The sequence below is a fragment of the Eubalaena glacialis genome, chromosome 15 (genome assembly GCF_028564815.1).
Source record: "Eubalaena glacialis isolate mEubGla1 chromosome 15, mEubGla1.1.hap2.+ XY, whole genome shotgun sequence".
Taxonomy (NCBI): Eukaryota; Metazoa; Chordata; class Mammalia; order Artiodactyla; family Balaenidae; genus Eubalaena; species Eubalaena glacialis.
The window spans coordinates 88,885,663-88,903,441 of record NC_083730.1 but is presented as its reverse complement, the minus strand read 5'-3'; the positions used below and the strand labels follow the sequence as shown (position 1 = coordinate 88,903,441).

Genomic DNA, 17,779 nt, shown 5'->3' with positions numbered 1-17,779 from the left:
GACCTCAGTTGCTGCAGCACCTAAAGAAATTGCAGTCCTCAAGATAAAAGTAAAGGTTTCGTCAGAACAACTGACCAAGAGCCAAAGAAATTATAAAGGCATCTCATGAAAAGGGAAGATTGTCCAGCTTGTCAGTTGATGGCATGGTCGCTTTCTTGGACAGGTAACATAATTTCTCTATCAGACTTGAATTGTTACTTCCCACCTGGAAAGTGATCATGTCCTGCCATCTTGACTCAGAGAAAAGGCTACAAACACTGTAACCGGGTTAGAATGTTTCTGCACTTTTTTGTGTTTTAAAAAAAAAGTTTAAAGCAAACAACAAAAAACCTCCGTAACTGATCTAAGTTGTATAAAACCATAAAGAAACTAACAGGCATTAAGCATTTCAATATCAAAAAGTTTGCAATGCAGTGTTTGCATTTTGCGCACACAGAAGTCTAAATCTAAGGGGTTCACTTTTTTACAAGCCTCATTTCAAACTTTCTTTTTTCCCTCTCTTTCAGAAACCAGCTTTACTAAACTGCATACATGCACGCTGAGATCTGGGGAGAGGCTTCGGGGTCTGTGGCTCCGTCCTCCTCCATTCCAGAAGAAGAAGAAGAAGGGGCTGTTTGTGGGAAACAATCACCCAAAGTGTGAGAAATCCTGCCGATGGGGGTATGTGTGGAAACTGGGAGAGCATTTGGGCTCATCTGAAGCCTCTTACTCTGCAGGTTTCATTTCACAAGGCCAATTCCTAGGTTGACACTCACTTCCTCATATGATGTCTGGAGAGCCCAGTGAAAGATCAGGCTCGGGGTGGGGCATTTATTATGACATGTCAAGTTACTGCCATAGAGACACCCCTTTTCATCCTGATAACGAGGAGTGCCATTTGCCAAAATGCCAAAGATGATGCTGGCAGCGTCAGAAAGGGCATACAAGCCACAGAGAGCCGTGGGGGACTCAGCAATGCACCCCGCAATCTTCCAGCGGAGACATCATCAGCCTTCCAAGCAGGATCCCCGACTCTCTTGTGTTTTTCTTACGTGTCTAGAGCTCTACCTATTCCGGGCCCTCAGCACCGCAAGCCCCTGCCCCAAATACGGACACATGAGTGAGACAGAGATAAGTAGAGACCAAAAGGGAGAAGACAGCAGGGCTGACGCATTACATGTCAGCACTGAGTCCAAGACAGTTTGACCCTGGGCAGGGACCTGAAAAACAGGGGTCCTCCTTCTGAAACATCAGGGAAGAAGTGTCCCCCAGTCTGCTAGGACGACACATGAAAAGTTTACCTTTTTCAAAGGTCAAAGTTATTTGCAACTTTCAAGAAACATTTTCTTTTGGTTTCCATTTATTGCTGCATCAAAGGTATTAAAATCTCTGGCTAAAAAGAAAAATATATAAAGATAGTCAAATCATAGAGATGCTGCAAATAAAAGAGAAAAATGTGGATAAAATAATGAAACCACTGGAGAATGTTTAAGTGTTTATTTTCATGTTAAAAAGGATGAATTACCCTGTGGTTAGTATATACCTTTATGCTGGAAAATGATGTCACTTTATTTCTGAGATATTTCCAGGAAAAAAAAAAAACGAAAAAGGAAAAAAATCCAAAAGTAAGGAAGAGTAAGATCAAAATGTCCTGGCAGATTCCATCAACGATCCCAACAGAAGTCACGCCCTCTAAAGGCTGCATCTTTAATTTAGTGCATTTCACGATGTCAGGTTCTGATGTTTTCCCATAATCAATTTAGATATTTCTGAGCGGGATGTCTGTACATTTAAAAGCTATAGCTTTGCATGCTTTTATGTTAAAATGTATTTATTCCAACACACCTTTCAGTGTTTCAGTATATTGCCTATATTACATACAAAAATATCTGCTATCCATATTTTAGCATAACTCTTCCACCACCCATACTGTTCCTTTACACAACAGGTGACACACAATACATTACACGTAATATAATTTTGAGGGAGGAGATGGTCGCTGGCTTTATAAACCGTCTATCGTGTCATTTACAGAGACTAGAACGGAGAATTGAGGCCATTTTTGAGTTGACAAGAGTAGAAAAACAATGGTGTCAATGGTGAAGGAAAGATTCAGGTGAAACCACCCTCTGTGGTCAGTGGAGTTGGAATGAATGATCTTCTCAGACACTTTACTGTGGTCCCAACATCCCAACATTGGGAAGACGCCCTTCTAAAAGAGTGAGACAAGAACGCTGATCAACACACACAAGGGCAGACTTCCTAAAACTTAAAATTATCCAGGTACAAAATACTTCATCTACAGATGTAGCAAAGGGACAAAAATTAATCCATTTTTTCCCGGCATTAATTTTTATAAATAAAAAATCTCTGCCTACGGTTTAAGGATGATTATAGTCTGGGAACTCAGCCTGACCAGTGTGCAAAAGAAGACAGCCAGGAAGTCAATTATTCCCTTTTGGTTCACACAGAGTATTCTGAGGTCTGCTAGCCAGTGTGTTCTTTGGCGGAAGTTTCCAGGGGAAACTTCCAGTGTCTTTTCTTCTTTCTTTCTCTCAAATGCAACACTGTAGGTTTAAACTCCAGGACTTTTGTGTGGCAGCCGCTCCTTGATAGCTGTACGCTGGCCTGGAAAGCAGCCCGTCTGGCCCCTGGAGACAGCGGTCTCACATCCTCCACGGGTGTAGGTCACCTGGTCCTCATGGGGCATCTGAATTGCCCTGCGTGTGACTCATGGAGCTCGCGGCCTGGTGTCCCCTCTAGAGGCTGCTGGTGTCTGCCTCAAGGGGAGTCTGAACATCCCATTCTCATGGGAGAGGAAGGGACTCTATTGCCATCGTTTCTTTCAGGTTATTGACAACTATCCTTTGGATATCTCAGCCGTGAGAACCTGGGAAATCCAGGCAAATGCATGGCCCCCAGCGAACCATTTTTCAAGGCTTAACAATTTACGTCATTCCCCCCATTTTATTTATTTAATTAATTAATTTATTTTATTTTATTTATTTTTTTGGCTGCATTGGGTCTTCATTGCTGTGCGTGGGCTTTCTCCAGTTTCTCCGGCGAAAGGGGGCTGCTCTTCGTTGTGGTGTGCGGGCTTCTCGTTGTGGTGGCTTCTCTTGTTGCACAGCACAGGCTCTAGGCGCGCGGGCTTCAGTAGTTGTGGCACGTGGGCTCAGTAGTTGTGGCTCGTGGGCTCTAGAATGCAGGCTCAGTAGTTGTGGCGCACGGGCTCAGTTGCTCCGCGGCATGTGGGATCTTCCTGGACCAGGGATCGAACCCGTGTCCCCTGCATTGGCAGGCGGATTCTTAACCACTGTGCCACCAGGGAAGTCCCATGCTCCCCCATCTGAGTTGAAATATTTTGGAGGTATAGTTCCTATTTGTTTTAAATTGACTAGTTGGAAAACAAGCCGATATAACCCGTAGTTTCTAGTCAGCACGGAATATTTAGAGCAGAAAGAACTTCAGTGACATTCTGTTAAGCTGAATAGTGTCCACACCAAATCTGAGAACAACTGACAGTGTTGATTTCCACAAAAAAACTGAATTTCTGATTCTTCACTATTCACACACACACGTGGGTATAATACATATGTACGTGTGCATATATGGGAGTGTGTGTGGTATGGTACCTCTGCCCTGAAACCTTCCATTTGATTTTTATTCTGAACTGACTGAGTCTCAACAGAAACCAGCAAAGGTGGTTTATGCAGCCTGCATCACTCTGGGTGACGTTAGCTTACCCAAGGGAGGCGTCTTCCAGACCACGGTCAGTTCCTGGCTCCGCAGAGAAACCCCTGGCTCTTCCTAATTCTCCCCAGTTTGCTTTCTGTGTCACATCAAGCACTCAGACCATAGGAGATGGTCTAATTTGTATGCTCCTTAATAAGGCTCCCTGTGACAATAGTAACTTCCTTTGTCCCCTCCCGAATTATACCCACGGGAAGTCTCATTTTACCAGTGCGAGGCAGCCTGCTGTGTGTGTGAGACAGACTCACCCCCTGTATCAGTTGAGGGTCCTCAGTTTCAGAAATGACATCCCCACTGTGTCTGGAATGTCCAAGACCCAAAGGGAGAGAAAATGGAAACTATCTGACAGGAGGAGCATGGCTCACGTGGACAGCTATATTTCAGCTGGTGCGTGAATCCCTCTCCAGCCCTGCACAGTTGGTTTTGAGCTACCTCCTTGCCAAGCCCTTTGAAAAGCAGAGGCAGCTTCCTTTGGCCACCAGAGGAGCTCTTCCTACAAGGTGTCAGCCATCTCTTTGCAAACTCCTTTGGAAGCTGATGCCTGGGTCTCCTGGCTTCATTCCCCAATCAAACTGGAAGATCTGGGGAACCTCACCAGCTTCAGCTCCTAACCCCCATTTTAAACACAAGAGCAACTGAAACACCAGCCTCTGAGGTCAGGCAGCATATCACTGGTAACTTAGGTGCTGTTCACAAACGTATTGTGGTCCTGTGGGCAAGAGACACAAGGAGAATTCTGTGTCTGCCGTGTCATGGTTGGAGAAGGCTGGTTGTCACACTCCCGTCCACGGAACCCTAGAAGAGAACCACGGAACCACAGCCTTTTGAAGAGCCCAGTCAACAGCCATCAGGAGTCAAGAAACTGTTTCAACACTTCCTGCAGGTCCTTGACTGTTCGGGCCTTTAAAATTCTACCTCTCAGAGATGCAAATGGCTCAAGAAAGATCAGAATGAGGCATGCTCATCCAGTGTCTGTTTTTCCAGCACATCTTAATAGAACGTTGTCATAGTTTCCTAATCTGAAATTCTTGCTTTGCTTGAGACCAGGCATGCTGTTCTTTGAAAAACATTGTTTATTTAAAAATTATGCAGGAATCATGATTTTTTTTTTTTCTCTCTTGCCACTTCGATTTCCCAATAGCTATGGTTTTTCATCACAATTGCTTCTCAAGCTTCTGGAAGAGTCATTTATTTTATGAATCTGGGGGGTAAACCCATTGCTGTTCTCCATTAATGGACACCCTGTATAGGTTTTATCTCTGCCAGAGTCATGACTGAGGATAGATATATGTTTGGGGGTTTTTGGGTTTTTGGGGGTTTTTTTTTGGTAGTGGGTGGAAATCATTGTATGGGTAGATTTCTACATATTGCTAAGTTGAAACATCATTTCATTTACTGTTTTTAAGAAGTTTTGTTCTGGTAAAAGAAAAGTTTAATCTGAAGATATTTCCTATGCAATTTCCTTTCTCTGCATATCATTTCTAGATCTTGATTTCAGTTTGGATAACAAATGGTGTTGACCACAAAGCATTAGTATAAATACAACTATTTTGAGGACTTTTTTTTGTCCTCAGAAATGCACCCCAGGAAAGAGGTCCTCATGACTCCCACAAGCAGAAGATAAAAGGTTCACTGTTCACAACTTTTCTCCAAAGTTTTTAAGCTTCATGTAGAAAACTGTAAAGAAGATGGCCCTCCCTTACAGTATATTAATATTTTAAGTAAAATCCCACGTCCCCGTCTGATACAAGAAAGTCAACAACAAAAAGAAAGAAAGACGGCATGAGGCTAAGCTTCTTAGATATTGCCCCTAAGGGATGCAGTGAGGAAAACTGGAAAGACCCTGAAATCCTGCACAGACACCCAGGAAATAACAGGACGTGGCACATCACAGGGATTAAAATTCATATGTAAATCAAACAGATTTCAGAGAAAAGAATGAAATTGCTTGTCTTCATGTTTCAAAAAGAATTGCAGAGGTCAAAGGAACCAGGTGCAGGTGCAAAGATATATAAAAATAATGAGCAGTGCTCGTAACAAATATGGGCGGCTACATTCAGCATCTTTCACGTATGTCCAATCTCAGGCCAAGGGCAAGAAATGTCCACTGTGCTTTAAAAGGTCTAGGAGTAGAAAAATCAAACCCAAGTCTTTTCTAATTCCACACGGCCGTTTTGCCACGAGATGATTAACAGTGTCTGTGGGGTCAGGTTTATTATATTTGAACTGAGCTAGTATCAGGCAGCAGATAAAACCGTGGTCTTAGAATTTCTCCAGGACCTACATGTGGCCTATTTAGAGACATTGCCTAGCTTCGAACGCAGCTGCCTTTGCTCTCCCTGACGCCTGCTTCGAAAGGGATCCCGCCAGACCTCCACAAACGAAGCTTTGTTAACTCATCCCCTATTGCTGATCAGACTCACGGCTCCACCATTCGAAAAGCAGAAGGCATAAAGGTGAATACAGACATGAGAAAGGAGTTTACATCTGGTCCTGCAGCCTCTCCGTGTAGTTTCTAAAGCCCTGGGACGCCCCCAGCCCCATATCTGGGCAGACCCACTGGATGCTGTCATCACTGTCAAACAGGATGGAGTTGGTGTACGGGCCGCCGTCCTCCGGGAGGATGGTGGTGTAGGACGTAAACTTGACCCTCTTCCTCTTGGGGCCGGACGAACTCAGAGGTTCGTTTTTCACGTCTTTCTCATAGACATAGTCAGAAGGTCTGAGCAGCTGACTAGGGAAAGTCTTCTGGGAACCGCCGTTCAGAAGGAAGTTCCTCTCCTCGGGCTGCAGCCCCCTGTCGATCATGGTCGTGCACTCCTCCGACGGGAGGGTCACGTCCACCGGGTTCTCCAAAAGCTCCACGTCGTTCCCCAGCCAGACCCAGTCGTGGGAATGGGGGATGTTGCCTTGCTCACTCACGGCGAATCTTTTGTGTCTGTATTTCCAAGCGAATGCCACACAGTTAATTAAGAAGACCAAGATGGCCAGGCAGAAGACGCAGAGCAGGGCGTACATGCCGATCTCCAAGTCGGTTAACCCCCTGGAGGTCACCGTAAGGTCACTAGGATTATGGGGTTCCGGTAACTTCCCTTGAGTGGGGAAGCTTGTAAAGGCGTCTGGACCACCACTCTTGAGCAACTTCTTATCCTTTCCTTCCATGGGAGACTGTGCGGTTGTGCTTTTGTTGGTACTTTCCTCGTGGCCGACAGAGGCGCCATGTTGGAACCACTCCTGCACTGCTCTCTCCTGGTTTCCTTCACGCTCTATGGTGTTACTGAGGTGGTCTTTATATTCCCGATTTATGCCCTCAATATCGTTGGTGCCCCCTTGGTGCTCATCAATATTTGGTTCAAATTTGACCTTGATGTTCCCTTTACCCACGGCAAGAATGCTCTTCCTCTTGGTCTTCTGACAGGGCTCACTGATCATCATTTCCAGTTTAATCAAGGGCCCTTGCCCTTCCCCCTCTGCAACTACAACCGGCCATTTGGACTGAAGGTTTGCCTGGACAGACACCACCATTTCATCCAATGATGAGACAGTAACTGAAAAATCCTTGGGATCGTAAATGTCTAAAGGTGTCACCGAACCGTCACTGAACAGAATCCAAGAACTGACTATTGCTTCCTAAGAAAAATGAAAGCAAAGCATTATGTTATCATCAGGTTCCTTCAAACCTGCAAATGTAAATGTGATTTCCTATGTCATATTACTTAAACATACAATCTGAGAAAAATTAACTTCTATGTTTTATCATCGTGAATAGCTCTCGACAATGCCTGGAACCAGCATCAGCCCTAAGCTATAGCTATAGTTGATGTGAGAAACAAACAATATGCTTTAACAAGTGCATTAAAGTGTATATTAATTTATTGCATGCCAGACAACAGAATTTGACTTTGACCTTTCTAAAAACATTTTGAAAGGTCAGGCAATTTATCTGAATCATATTCAGGTGCAACTGATCAGGCGCCTGCTCAAGAGAATATCACTTTGAGCATTCTTTATTAGGAAGCCAATGCTGACGAAGCAAAACATGCACCGGCTGGAAGCACTTAAGGAAGGATGCATTACGAGACCAGCTGGCTTGAAAGGCACAGTGCCCTGGTATCTTTATCAATGACACGTCAAAGTTTAAAGATGGGGGAGAGTTTGAGAGTTGGCAATAATTGTCAACAGTGGTGATTGGGTGCCTATTGGCCATGCTTGTTCAAGTAGCTGAAATGGAATTTCCGAGTACAGTGAGTCCCCTACATACGAAACTTCAAGTTGTGAACTTTCAAAGATGCGAACGTGTGTTCGCATGTCCAATCACGTAAACCAGTTCACGTGTCCAGCATACATTGTCACGTGCCTACATCCTCTACAGGTGGTTGTGCTTTTGTGTACTTTACTGTACAGGACTGTATAGAGTACAGTAGTACTCTACCATCTCCCACCTCCTCACCCTCCTCCAGTCAGTAACTCTTCTTGACTCTTCACTCAATGCCAGCCCCTGGATGCCAGCTGTTGTACTTGTACTACTGTACTTTTCAAGGTCCTGTACCGTAAGATTAAAAATGTCTTATTTTTTGTCTTTTTTTTAATGTATTATTTGTGTGGAAAGTATTATAAGCCTATTACGGTACAGTACTATATAGCCGATTGTGTTAGTTGGGTACCTAGGCTAACTTTGTTGGACTTAATGAACGCACTCTCGGAACGGAACTCGTTCATATGTAGGGGACTTACTTACTGTATCAAAAGGCACCTGCTTTGGCAAAAGGGAAAACATGTGAGCCTTTGGTCACGGTCTAGCAGCGGACTGTGCCTAAAACAGATAAGGCTGCTCTAAAGCAAGTAGCATCTGGGCATGTGGTTGGTGGATTAGAATCACATACGAGGAAAATGTATCTAAGCCACTGAGTACTTTTCTCAGAGACAGGACAGACTGGATAAACAGGAAGGAGCTTCAAGAATCACCAGTCCCAGCTACAAGTGCTCTCTCTACGGATCTCCTTTGCAGGATGTGACAGAGAGAGAAGTGGTCTCAACTGGCCAGGGACGAAAGGATTCTGGAATCTTACTTGCTGTGGGGCTTGAAGAACATCCTGGGCAGCTGCTGTTGAAATGATGGCTCTTTTGTCCAACCTGTGAGGCTGCAGGGAAAGAGACAAGCCGGCCACCAATTGCACGCCCAGGTCCACGATGGTGACACGGTCATCCAGGACGGTCACCGTCTTCTCAGCCAGGATGGAGTCAGAGAGAGGCGACAGGACCTGCAGGGTCAGCAAGACACCTCAGTCTCTGCCCCTCACACCATTCAAAACTCCTTAACTGGTGTTTCCACCACCGTGTTCTCCCAGTTTTCCCGACATGAGTGCATGTATGGCAATTGTGTGTGTGAGCGTTATGCCCCTGTTCAATTACGCTCTCCAAGTGAAGGAGTTTTACAAATATCATCTTGGTCCATTTTCTTTACTTTGATTCACATCATGATAACAGCACTGTATTTAAAAAAAAAAAAAAAAAAGCATGATTTAATTTAGAGGCAGTAACTAAAAATTGCGCACCTGGGTACCAAGCACCAAAGAGTAACATCTTTCCAACAACTAATATTTAGGTGTGAAAATGGCAGAATTGTGGTAAAACTTTAAAGGATTGGTGCTCGGCCATCTCTCCCTGCTCCTATTCCTTTCAGGGGGCAGTTAGATGTCCACTACGGGCCATTAATCACCATTGCGTGGGCTGCTGCGTCATCATTGGATAAACCAGGTAAGCAAAGTGGGAAAGAGAATCTTATTCTCCTTCTAAGAAACCACTCCTAATGCACCATCTAGCTTGCAAGTGGGGGTGACTAACAAATGGAGAGGAATATCTAGTGGGCAGAATTTCTAGACCTGTCCCGCCAAAGAGGTCCTGCTTAATCTCTCAAACCTGTGAATATGATGAGAAATCACCCTCCCGACTATGTTATAGGATATGGCACAGTTGGCCTTAGAATAGAGAGATTATGCTGGGTCAGCCGGGTGGGTCCCACGTAATCACACGAGCAAGGTGCTTTCCCTGGCTGGTGGAAGAAGGAAAAGTCAGAGAGATTCAAAGAGTGAGAATCTGGTGATGGAGAGGCCCCATGAGAAGGAATGCAGGTGACCTCTAGGAGCAGAGAAGGACCCCTGGCTGACAGTCCACAAGGGAACAGAGTTCCCAAACCCCCACTACGAGGAACTGCATTCTGCCAGCAACCTGACCTGGGAAGCAAACCCTTCTCCGAAGCCCGCACGTAAGCCCAGCCTGGCCCACACCTTGACCACAGCCTTGTGGTACACTTGGCTTGGTACTCCAGGCTCACCTGGACTCCCAAGCTTCAGAACACTCTGAGTTAATAAATTAGTGGTGATTTAAGTTGGGAGATTGGCGGTGATTTGTGACATAGAAATAGAAGAGTAATAAAAATATAATGTTGAGCACAGCTTTGTCAAAAATTAACTTTGGCAAAACCTAAAATCTGACTTAATTAGCTCTGAGCAGTAACATTTTAATTTGTTATTAAAAAAATATGCTGCACTCTTTCTGCAGAATTATCCTGTCAACGTTGGCTAGAAAATAGTTTTACTATTACTATAATAAAATGGAGAGTGTTTTTTAATTAATTTTAGTGCAATACGTTTTATTTTTTAATTTTTTGTCCACTGTTAAGGTAAAACATAGCTAAATGTTTGATCCTCAAGTTTAGGAAAATAAAACTAGCTTTCACAGGTTCTACCGTCTTCTATCAGTGATACATGAAAAGTAAACTATCATATTGGGGGAAAGATTACTTAGACTGTGTGTTTAAGTCAGCTTTGGTCAAAGAAATGAGATTTTTTTCTCAACTCTCTCTAAAATGCAAGATATAATTTGAGTTTGGATTGTTAGAATTGACGAACCCTCTGTTACTGCCCATGATTCTCGGACACGTGCGCACACAGCCCTGCATGACAGCATCGACCTGGACCCTCATCAATACAGACCCGGGTTGTGGGAGGCGGCGAGGGGTGGGGTGCCTGTACCTGCACGGTGGTGATGCCCGGCTCCCGGCCCACCAGGGTCCTGCCATCCTGTAACTGAGCAATCCTCGGCTCTTCCACCTTCATGAAATCCATCACAAGGTCAGTGATGTCAAACTGCCAGTCGGGGCCCAGCATGTAGCTCAGCTGACCCGAGTCAGGCGACTCGGCCACGAACTGGGTGAGGACGCGCACGAGGGCACGCTGGTACTGCAGCGAGCAACCCCTGCCCTTCTTCTCCTCGTCCTCCTCGTCTTCGCTGTCTCTGGTGGGCCTGGGACACACACACGGCAGAGCAAACGTCATCGTTGTGGAGAGCGGTCCCGCGCACCCCTTTGTCCTCATTCCCTGTGACTGCCCTGCTCGGCGCGAGCCGCATCTTCTTCCCGCCAGACCTGCTCACCATCGGGTCACCTGCCGTCTGCTCCTGCGTTCATTCCCCGGACACTGTCCGGTGGCCACCGAGCGCCACGTGTACTGCCACGTGCTCGGAGCACGGAAGCCCAGCTCGGCCCCTGCCGCGCCCGCCCAGCACCAGGGGGGACCAGCCCCACACGGGCAGAGGCTGCATCTCTGTCCTGTGTTCTGGAAGTCTGCACCTTCATCACGATCCCCCGTGCGGGGATGAACTTGGGCTAGAGGAGCAAACGGGAGGTCTGGGGTTGGAGGAGCCGTGTGGAGCCTGCATCCACCTCCCCTTACTGGCCTTGAGCCATCCGTCACCCCCACATGGGCACCTCACCTTGGGAGTGGAGACGAGAAGGACCCCCCCCTTACCGCCCTGCAGGTGCGCGTGAGGAGATGTCGGCCAGGTGTGATGACACCTGAGCTCGGCCCTCGTGAACCATCACCTGGGGACGGTGCCCACATCCAGCCCCTTGCCTGGATCAGGCCCTTCCACCTCTACAGAAGCGGCTTCCGCTGAGTTCCGGGCCCTGAAGGTGATCAGGGTAAAGCCTCCTACGTCCCATCCGCCCTGATCTGAGTGGCCGCCGACCCGCAGAGCTGTTGAAACTACTGAACCATGTCTGGCACCTGCATCCTGGCTTCTCCCCCTTCCTGCTGTCCCCCTACTCGCCTGCCCACACCCGCCCTGAGAAACCCTCTCTGGCTCGGCCATTCTAGAACCTTCTCCTCGAGATGCACCTGTCCCGTGTCCTTTACGAAAGGACCTGGTTTGATGGCTGCTGACTGGTCTGTGGCCCTCGATGGATGGGTCTTGGGTCAGGGGAAAGAGGGGCAGAGACTTAATACGCACTGGGTTAGACCCCTCATGTGCCGGGTCCTGCCCTGCGTGCTCCTGTAAAGAGCTGACGTCAGTGGGCCACGTGCCACCTGCCAGCCACACACAAGTGACCCCCGTCATCTGCACAAGCCCCAAGGAACAGGGTGTTCTAGGAGCTGATCTCGCTGGTGAGGAAACCCAGGCACAGAGAGAAGGGGCAACTGGGTCACAGCCGCACAACCGGTCACCTCGACGCGGAGTCCAAGCCTGGCCGCTGTCCCTCTACTGGTGTCCTCTCCCTTTGTCTAAAAATTAAAAAAAAAATTTTTTTGGCTGCACCGCACAGCTTGTGGGACCTCAGTTTCCCAACCAGGGGTCGAACCCGGGCCCTCGGCAGTGAAAGCGTGGAGCCCTAACCACTGGACCGCCAGAGAAGTCCCTTTCTCTCCCTTTTTATAACGGGCTTCATTCCTCTTCACAACAGCCCCGAAGCACGCTCCTGTTTCTACATGAAGAAACCAAGGCTCAGAGCAGTTAATATGAGGCCCAGAGAGCTCGTTACTAGCAGGTTGGGACGAGCGCCATGTCACTTCTGAAACCCACTTTCTTAACAATATGTCATTCCACCTCCCTGAAAGGTTAACCCTCAAGGTTAGAGAAGTAAAACTAGCTTTCACAGGTTCTACCACCTTCTATCAGTGACGTATATAAAGTAAATTATCATACTGGGGGGACATTGCTTAGCCTGAGTTTAATTCAGACTTGACTGGTAAAAGAAACGAGATTATTTTTTTTTCTCAACACTCTCTAAAATGGGAAAATTAATTTGAGTTTAGATTATTAGATTATTAGTTACAGGAAAAAAATTTCACCAGCACCTAGCAATGTGGGTTTCCCAAAGTGAGGGGTAAGTATCCTTGCTGTTAAGTGGGATGATTTTAGGTGGCACTAAAAACACTGACTGACATACAGAAAGGTTATTGCCATTTTAGTTTTCAATCCTCCTGATTCTATCACAGGGAATGTCTCTGTTTGGTGCCAGGCGATCTTTAAGGGCTCTCTGATACCTGCTAGTCTCTCCCAGCTCATAAAGACAAATTCAGACAAACAACTGTATCTACTCAGAATTTAATAACAATATTTTATTTTCTTTGCATTAATTTTTACTAGTTGGCTATTTTTGATAGTGATGTGGAGTTTCTCTTAAATAAATAGATAAAACTGAAAAAAGAACAGTAGTAAGTATATTCTAGGGGGTACTCAAAAGTTGCGGTCTCATAAAAGTGGTGAGTGAGTAAATGAAGTTTTAGAAATACCATATTAATAAAACAATCGCATTCTGTTGTGTTAGAAAAAAACTTTAAATTTCGAGGTCATTTCAAATTCATTGAAAGTTTAAAAAATCATACAGGGAGGTCCTGTACACTCTTTACCCAGACCCCCAGATTTAACATCTTGCATACCTGCGGTACAATACCCAGACCAGCAAATTGACATTGGTACCAACCACAGAGCTTATTCAGATTTCGACAGGTTAATGAATACCCATTTGTGTGTGTGTATATGTAGTTCTATGTGATTTTTATCACATGCAGATTCATGTAACCATCACCATAACCGAGATACAGAACTGGTCCGTCACCACAGGGGTGTCCTGTGTACTGCTTTATACCTCTACACCATCTCTAACTCATGGCAACCACTAATCTGCTTTCTCTTTCCTATATCATCATAAATGGTACCACACTGCAGATGACCTTTTGAAGCACTGGTAAGGATGTAGAGGTGTAACTGGATGACTTAACACACTGCTGGTGGGAATGAAAAATGGAGCAGCCTCTCTGGAAAACAGTTTGGCAGTTTCCTTTAAAACTAAATATGCCCTTAACATACAACCCAACAATTCCCCTCTCGGGCATCTTCCCCAGAAAAATGAAAATCTACATTCAGACAAAAGCTTGTATGTCAAGCTTTTGTCATAGCATCTCTATCCAAAATAGCCCCACACTGGAAAAAGCACGTGTCCTTCCGTGGATGCATGATTAAGCAAACTGTGATACTCCCAACCAGGGGATACACTCAGCAAAATAAATAAATGAATTATGGAAACATGCAACGACCGGGGTGGATCTCAAGGGAATTATGCTGAATAGAAACATGTCCATTCTTAAAGGTTTCATACTGTATGGTACCATTTACCAGCTAGAGAAAACTTTCTGCTTTCAAAGGGCTCAACTGATGGGTCAGGCCCACCTGGATAATCTCCATATTTTAAGATTAACGGATTTAGAATTTTAATTACATCTGTAAAATCCTTTCACAGCAGTCCCAGATTTGTGCTTGATTGAATAACCAGGAGATGGGACTCTTGAAGGGATGTTATCTTTAGAATTCTGTCTACTGCAGGATGTATCCTTTCACTGAATTCTTGGGATAACTCTATTCAGTAACTCTATTGTCATCTCCAATTTATAGATGAAGAAACAGGAAGAGAGAGGTTAAGTGACTTGCCCAAGGTCACACAGCTATGCGTGAGAAAGCCAGGGTGAAACTCAGTGGCCTTATTCCAGAGCCCACAGCTTAACCATTGTACTGTGCTCCATAGAGGACGGTTGACATTTACAAGCAGGAAACTGAGGTAAGGTAGGAAAGAAGAACAGGGAAGGAGGGAATAGAAAAAGAGCTATTCCCTTAAATGCCAGGCCTTGCGCTAGGTGCTTCTTATGCGTTGCATCGTTTTACTGAATCCTAGCAACTATTCTACGAGGTAGAGATGATTATTATCCCTATTATGATCGCCTCCTGTCAAAGTAAGTACCCAAGTCAGATCCATCCGAACTCCAATCCCACTATTACCCACTGTGGATGCAGCTTCCTTAGGGCCTGGGTCCCTGAGGACGTTTGCCTCAGATCTGAGCCCCAGGAACCTCAGACCCACAGTCCTCAATGAACTTCATCCCCCCACCCCCTTGGTTCCTCACCTTCGGTTGGAAGCCACTGGGATCCTCCACCCTTTGATCTGGCTCAGCTCCGTATCTGAGATCTCGACCTGCAGGGGGAGTCTGGGCGCCCAGACGGTGACCTCTAACTGGGAGGTGAAGTGCTGGTGGGTGAAGTTCACGATCGTGTCCACTTTGCTCTTCATCTCCTTCCCATTCGCAAAAATCGAATCGCAGCCGTTGGAGACCTTGGGGGAGGGGATAGAATCTCCAGATGCATCAGCGGGAAAAAGCACGTGCAAAACCTGACAATGAAAGTTCATGAACTGCAGCAGCTCTGATTTATGAGACCCAAGACAGCCAGAAGAACGTGACTCGAACAAAAGGTAATTTGTAGGCACTGATTAGGGACAAACGCTGATAAACAGACCCCAGGAAAACCATTCTGTATTACGAACTACTGACAAGTAAAATCATAAACATAATTTCATGGAGTTCCATAAACTTTGTTGCCTTTTGTGTGTGTTTTTTTCCCTTTACCTCACCTCCTTTATGTACTCAAACCACCGCTAATCGAACCCCACTTGCAACACATTTCACTCTTGCACCGTATCTGGAGATGCTTAAAAGGTATCTATATGTTACTAAAACAACACTTCGGTCGACCCATAAAGGGGATTTTTTTTTCCCCGAAAAACCAAGAGAGCTTTGCACTAGATTAAAATCCTTGCAGGAAAATACTCATGGAATGCACTAGAAATGTGGATATAATTATTTTTGCCCCATTACACTATAGTTTTGCAGGATGGAGGTGAGGACGCGGCATTTTGTTACGGACTTCTGACGCAGCACGTGGAGGCACCCTTTAGCGTGCAGGCATTCGCGGGTTGGCTGTTAGACAACGTAAGCCCCCATTTCACTTCACCTCTTCTGGATAAGCAAGGAAAATGTTGATGACTTTCTCTCCTGGACCATCAGGAGAACGAATGTCTTTTACGTATGTATCTGGGTGGGGAGGGGGAGGAGGGAGCAAAGGTCACATTATGTGCAGAAGACACAAAACCAACACTCAGTTCAGCACAGAATCACAAAACTGCCAGGGCTCCACAATCTCATTTTACAGATGAAGAACCTGAGGCCAGCAATGCGACGTCACTGGCTGGAGGTCACACACTACTTTTAGGGGTACCGTGTGGTGCTGGGCCGCTGTCAGGACTCCCCAGCTCACCTGGAATGCCACCAGGCAGCCCGTTTTGCAAGCTGCAAATGAAGACTCACTTTTGACCTCCCCTTCCTCACCTGAATCAGTACCTGCAGCCCAGGCCTCCCTTCCAAGCCCCAGGTGCACACGTCCAACTGCCCCCTCCATGTGACCAGGTGAACGGCTCAGAGTATGTCAGCAGTGCCGAGGTCGAAACTCAAAGAACAAACCTCCGTGTCGTTCGGGACAAATTATCATCACCTCCCTCCTCCCCCCAAAAAAGAGCGTGAATGTGAATTTGCTCCCACGAGAAGGAAAAGATGAGCCTGGTTCATTGTAGGGTGAAATCAAAGACCGAGGAGAAGATAACTAACGAGATGCTTAAACCCCTTCCTGCATCAGCCTCGCAGACACAGGTCCCTGTCATTGCCGGCTCACAGCGGCACCAACGTCTTTAGGAATCTTCAAGCGTAATTAACCAAGGCCACTAACGGGAAGATGGGCAGAAGTCACAGTGACACTGACCTGATAACCCTGGGCCACAAAGCAATGAGCCGCACTGCTGGAGGGAACCTGTGTGTCAGGCTGAGCTCATCTGGGGAGCCGCCTTCCCATCCTGTCAGAACTTAGCCCTCCACAGTCCCTTGCCCTCCAGGCTCTGCTACTCTGAGCAGCACATCTGCCCTCAGATGGCAGTGGAAAGTGGCAGCTAATGTGTTTCTCCCCCTGAAATTCCAGTGGGAGCTGAAAAAAGACAATTCAATCACTTTTCGAAGCTTAAAAGAATCTACTTCACCCGTCCCCTCTCTTTGTCTGCTTTACTTTTTAAAAGGGAGAAGAAAAACCATGAGACAAGCAAATCAGCTGTCTTTTAGGGCATGTTTGAGGGATGTCAATCTGCCTTATTGTGCCCAGGATTGTAAAGAGAGCAATCAGAACGAGAGTTTCTATTAGAGCAGAAAATGGAATGGAGCGCCATGTTATTTTAAGTGCCTGCGATGCTGACCCAATGCTGAGCCCGACCGCCCTTCCTCAAGAACTTAGAAAGGGGTGGAAGACCCATTCTAGAGAAACCCCTGCCTTCCCTCCAGAGCACTGCCCCGGGAGACATTCGATAAGACCCCTAGAGATCCCTGGACTCAGTGGCTACATGCAGACCCAGCTCAAGAGGACAAGGTTCCTTACTGACAAGAACCCTACAGTGGATGCAGTAGGGGGCTTTGCCCTCAGCTTCTCCCGGCTCAGGTGGGCATCACCTATTGCTAGAACTTTCCCCATCCTACCTTCTACAGTACAGACCTCAACTGTCCTGAATTTTCAGGATTATTATGATCTATATGAGATGTATGTGTGTGTGCATGTGTGTATTTCCTCTAGAAGGAATGGTTTCGTATTTGCTAATTCAGTGTTTGCGGTGACTTTATAAGACATAACTACTGCAAATAATGAGACTCAACTGCAGTAGGTATCTCTTATTGGTACAGGGCCTCACTGCCTGCAATACTCTTCCTCGCCTCTCAAAGCCTTAATCCCCACAAATAACTCTGCGGGGCGGGCATGATGATACTCATTTCACCTGGACTGAATCCAGTGTAGAGAAAGGGAACATCACTTCCCAGGGCTTTACCTGTGTGCGTAATGATGCCAGCCA

The 17,779-nt window shown here is 46.2% G+C and overlaps 1 protein-coding gene across 2 annotated transcripts in view; it reads right to left on the bottom strand.

Moving 5' to 3' along the window:
* Positions 1–1,485: 1,485 nt before the first annotated feature.
* The window catches only part of TMEM132B (transmembrane protein 132B), a 378,240-nt gene continuing 361,946 nt past the window's right edge, over positions 1,486–17,779 (bottom strand). The window contains exons 6-10 of one of the 2 annotated variants that reach the window (XM_061169500.1): positions 14,970–15,175; positions 12,237–12,293; positions 10,767–11,037; positions 8,802–8,993; positions 1,486–7,362 (exon numbers count right to left, since the gene is read on the bottom strand). In XM_061169500.1, the coding sequence (XP_061025483.1) occupies positions 6,214–7,362; positions 8,802–8,993; positions 10,767–11,037; positions 12,237–12,293; positions 14,970–15,175 (1,875 nt within the window). In that variant the 3' untranslated portion in view covers positions 1,486–6,213. The remainder of the gene's footprint in view (positions 7,363–8,801; positions 8,994–10,766; positions 11,038–12,236; positions 12,294–14,969; positions 15,176–17,779) is intronic. The other variant, XM_061169501.1, reaches the window with a different exon arrangement.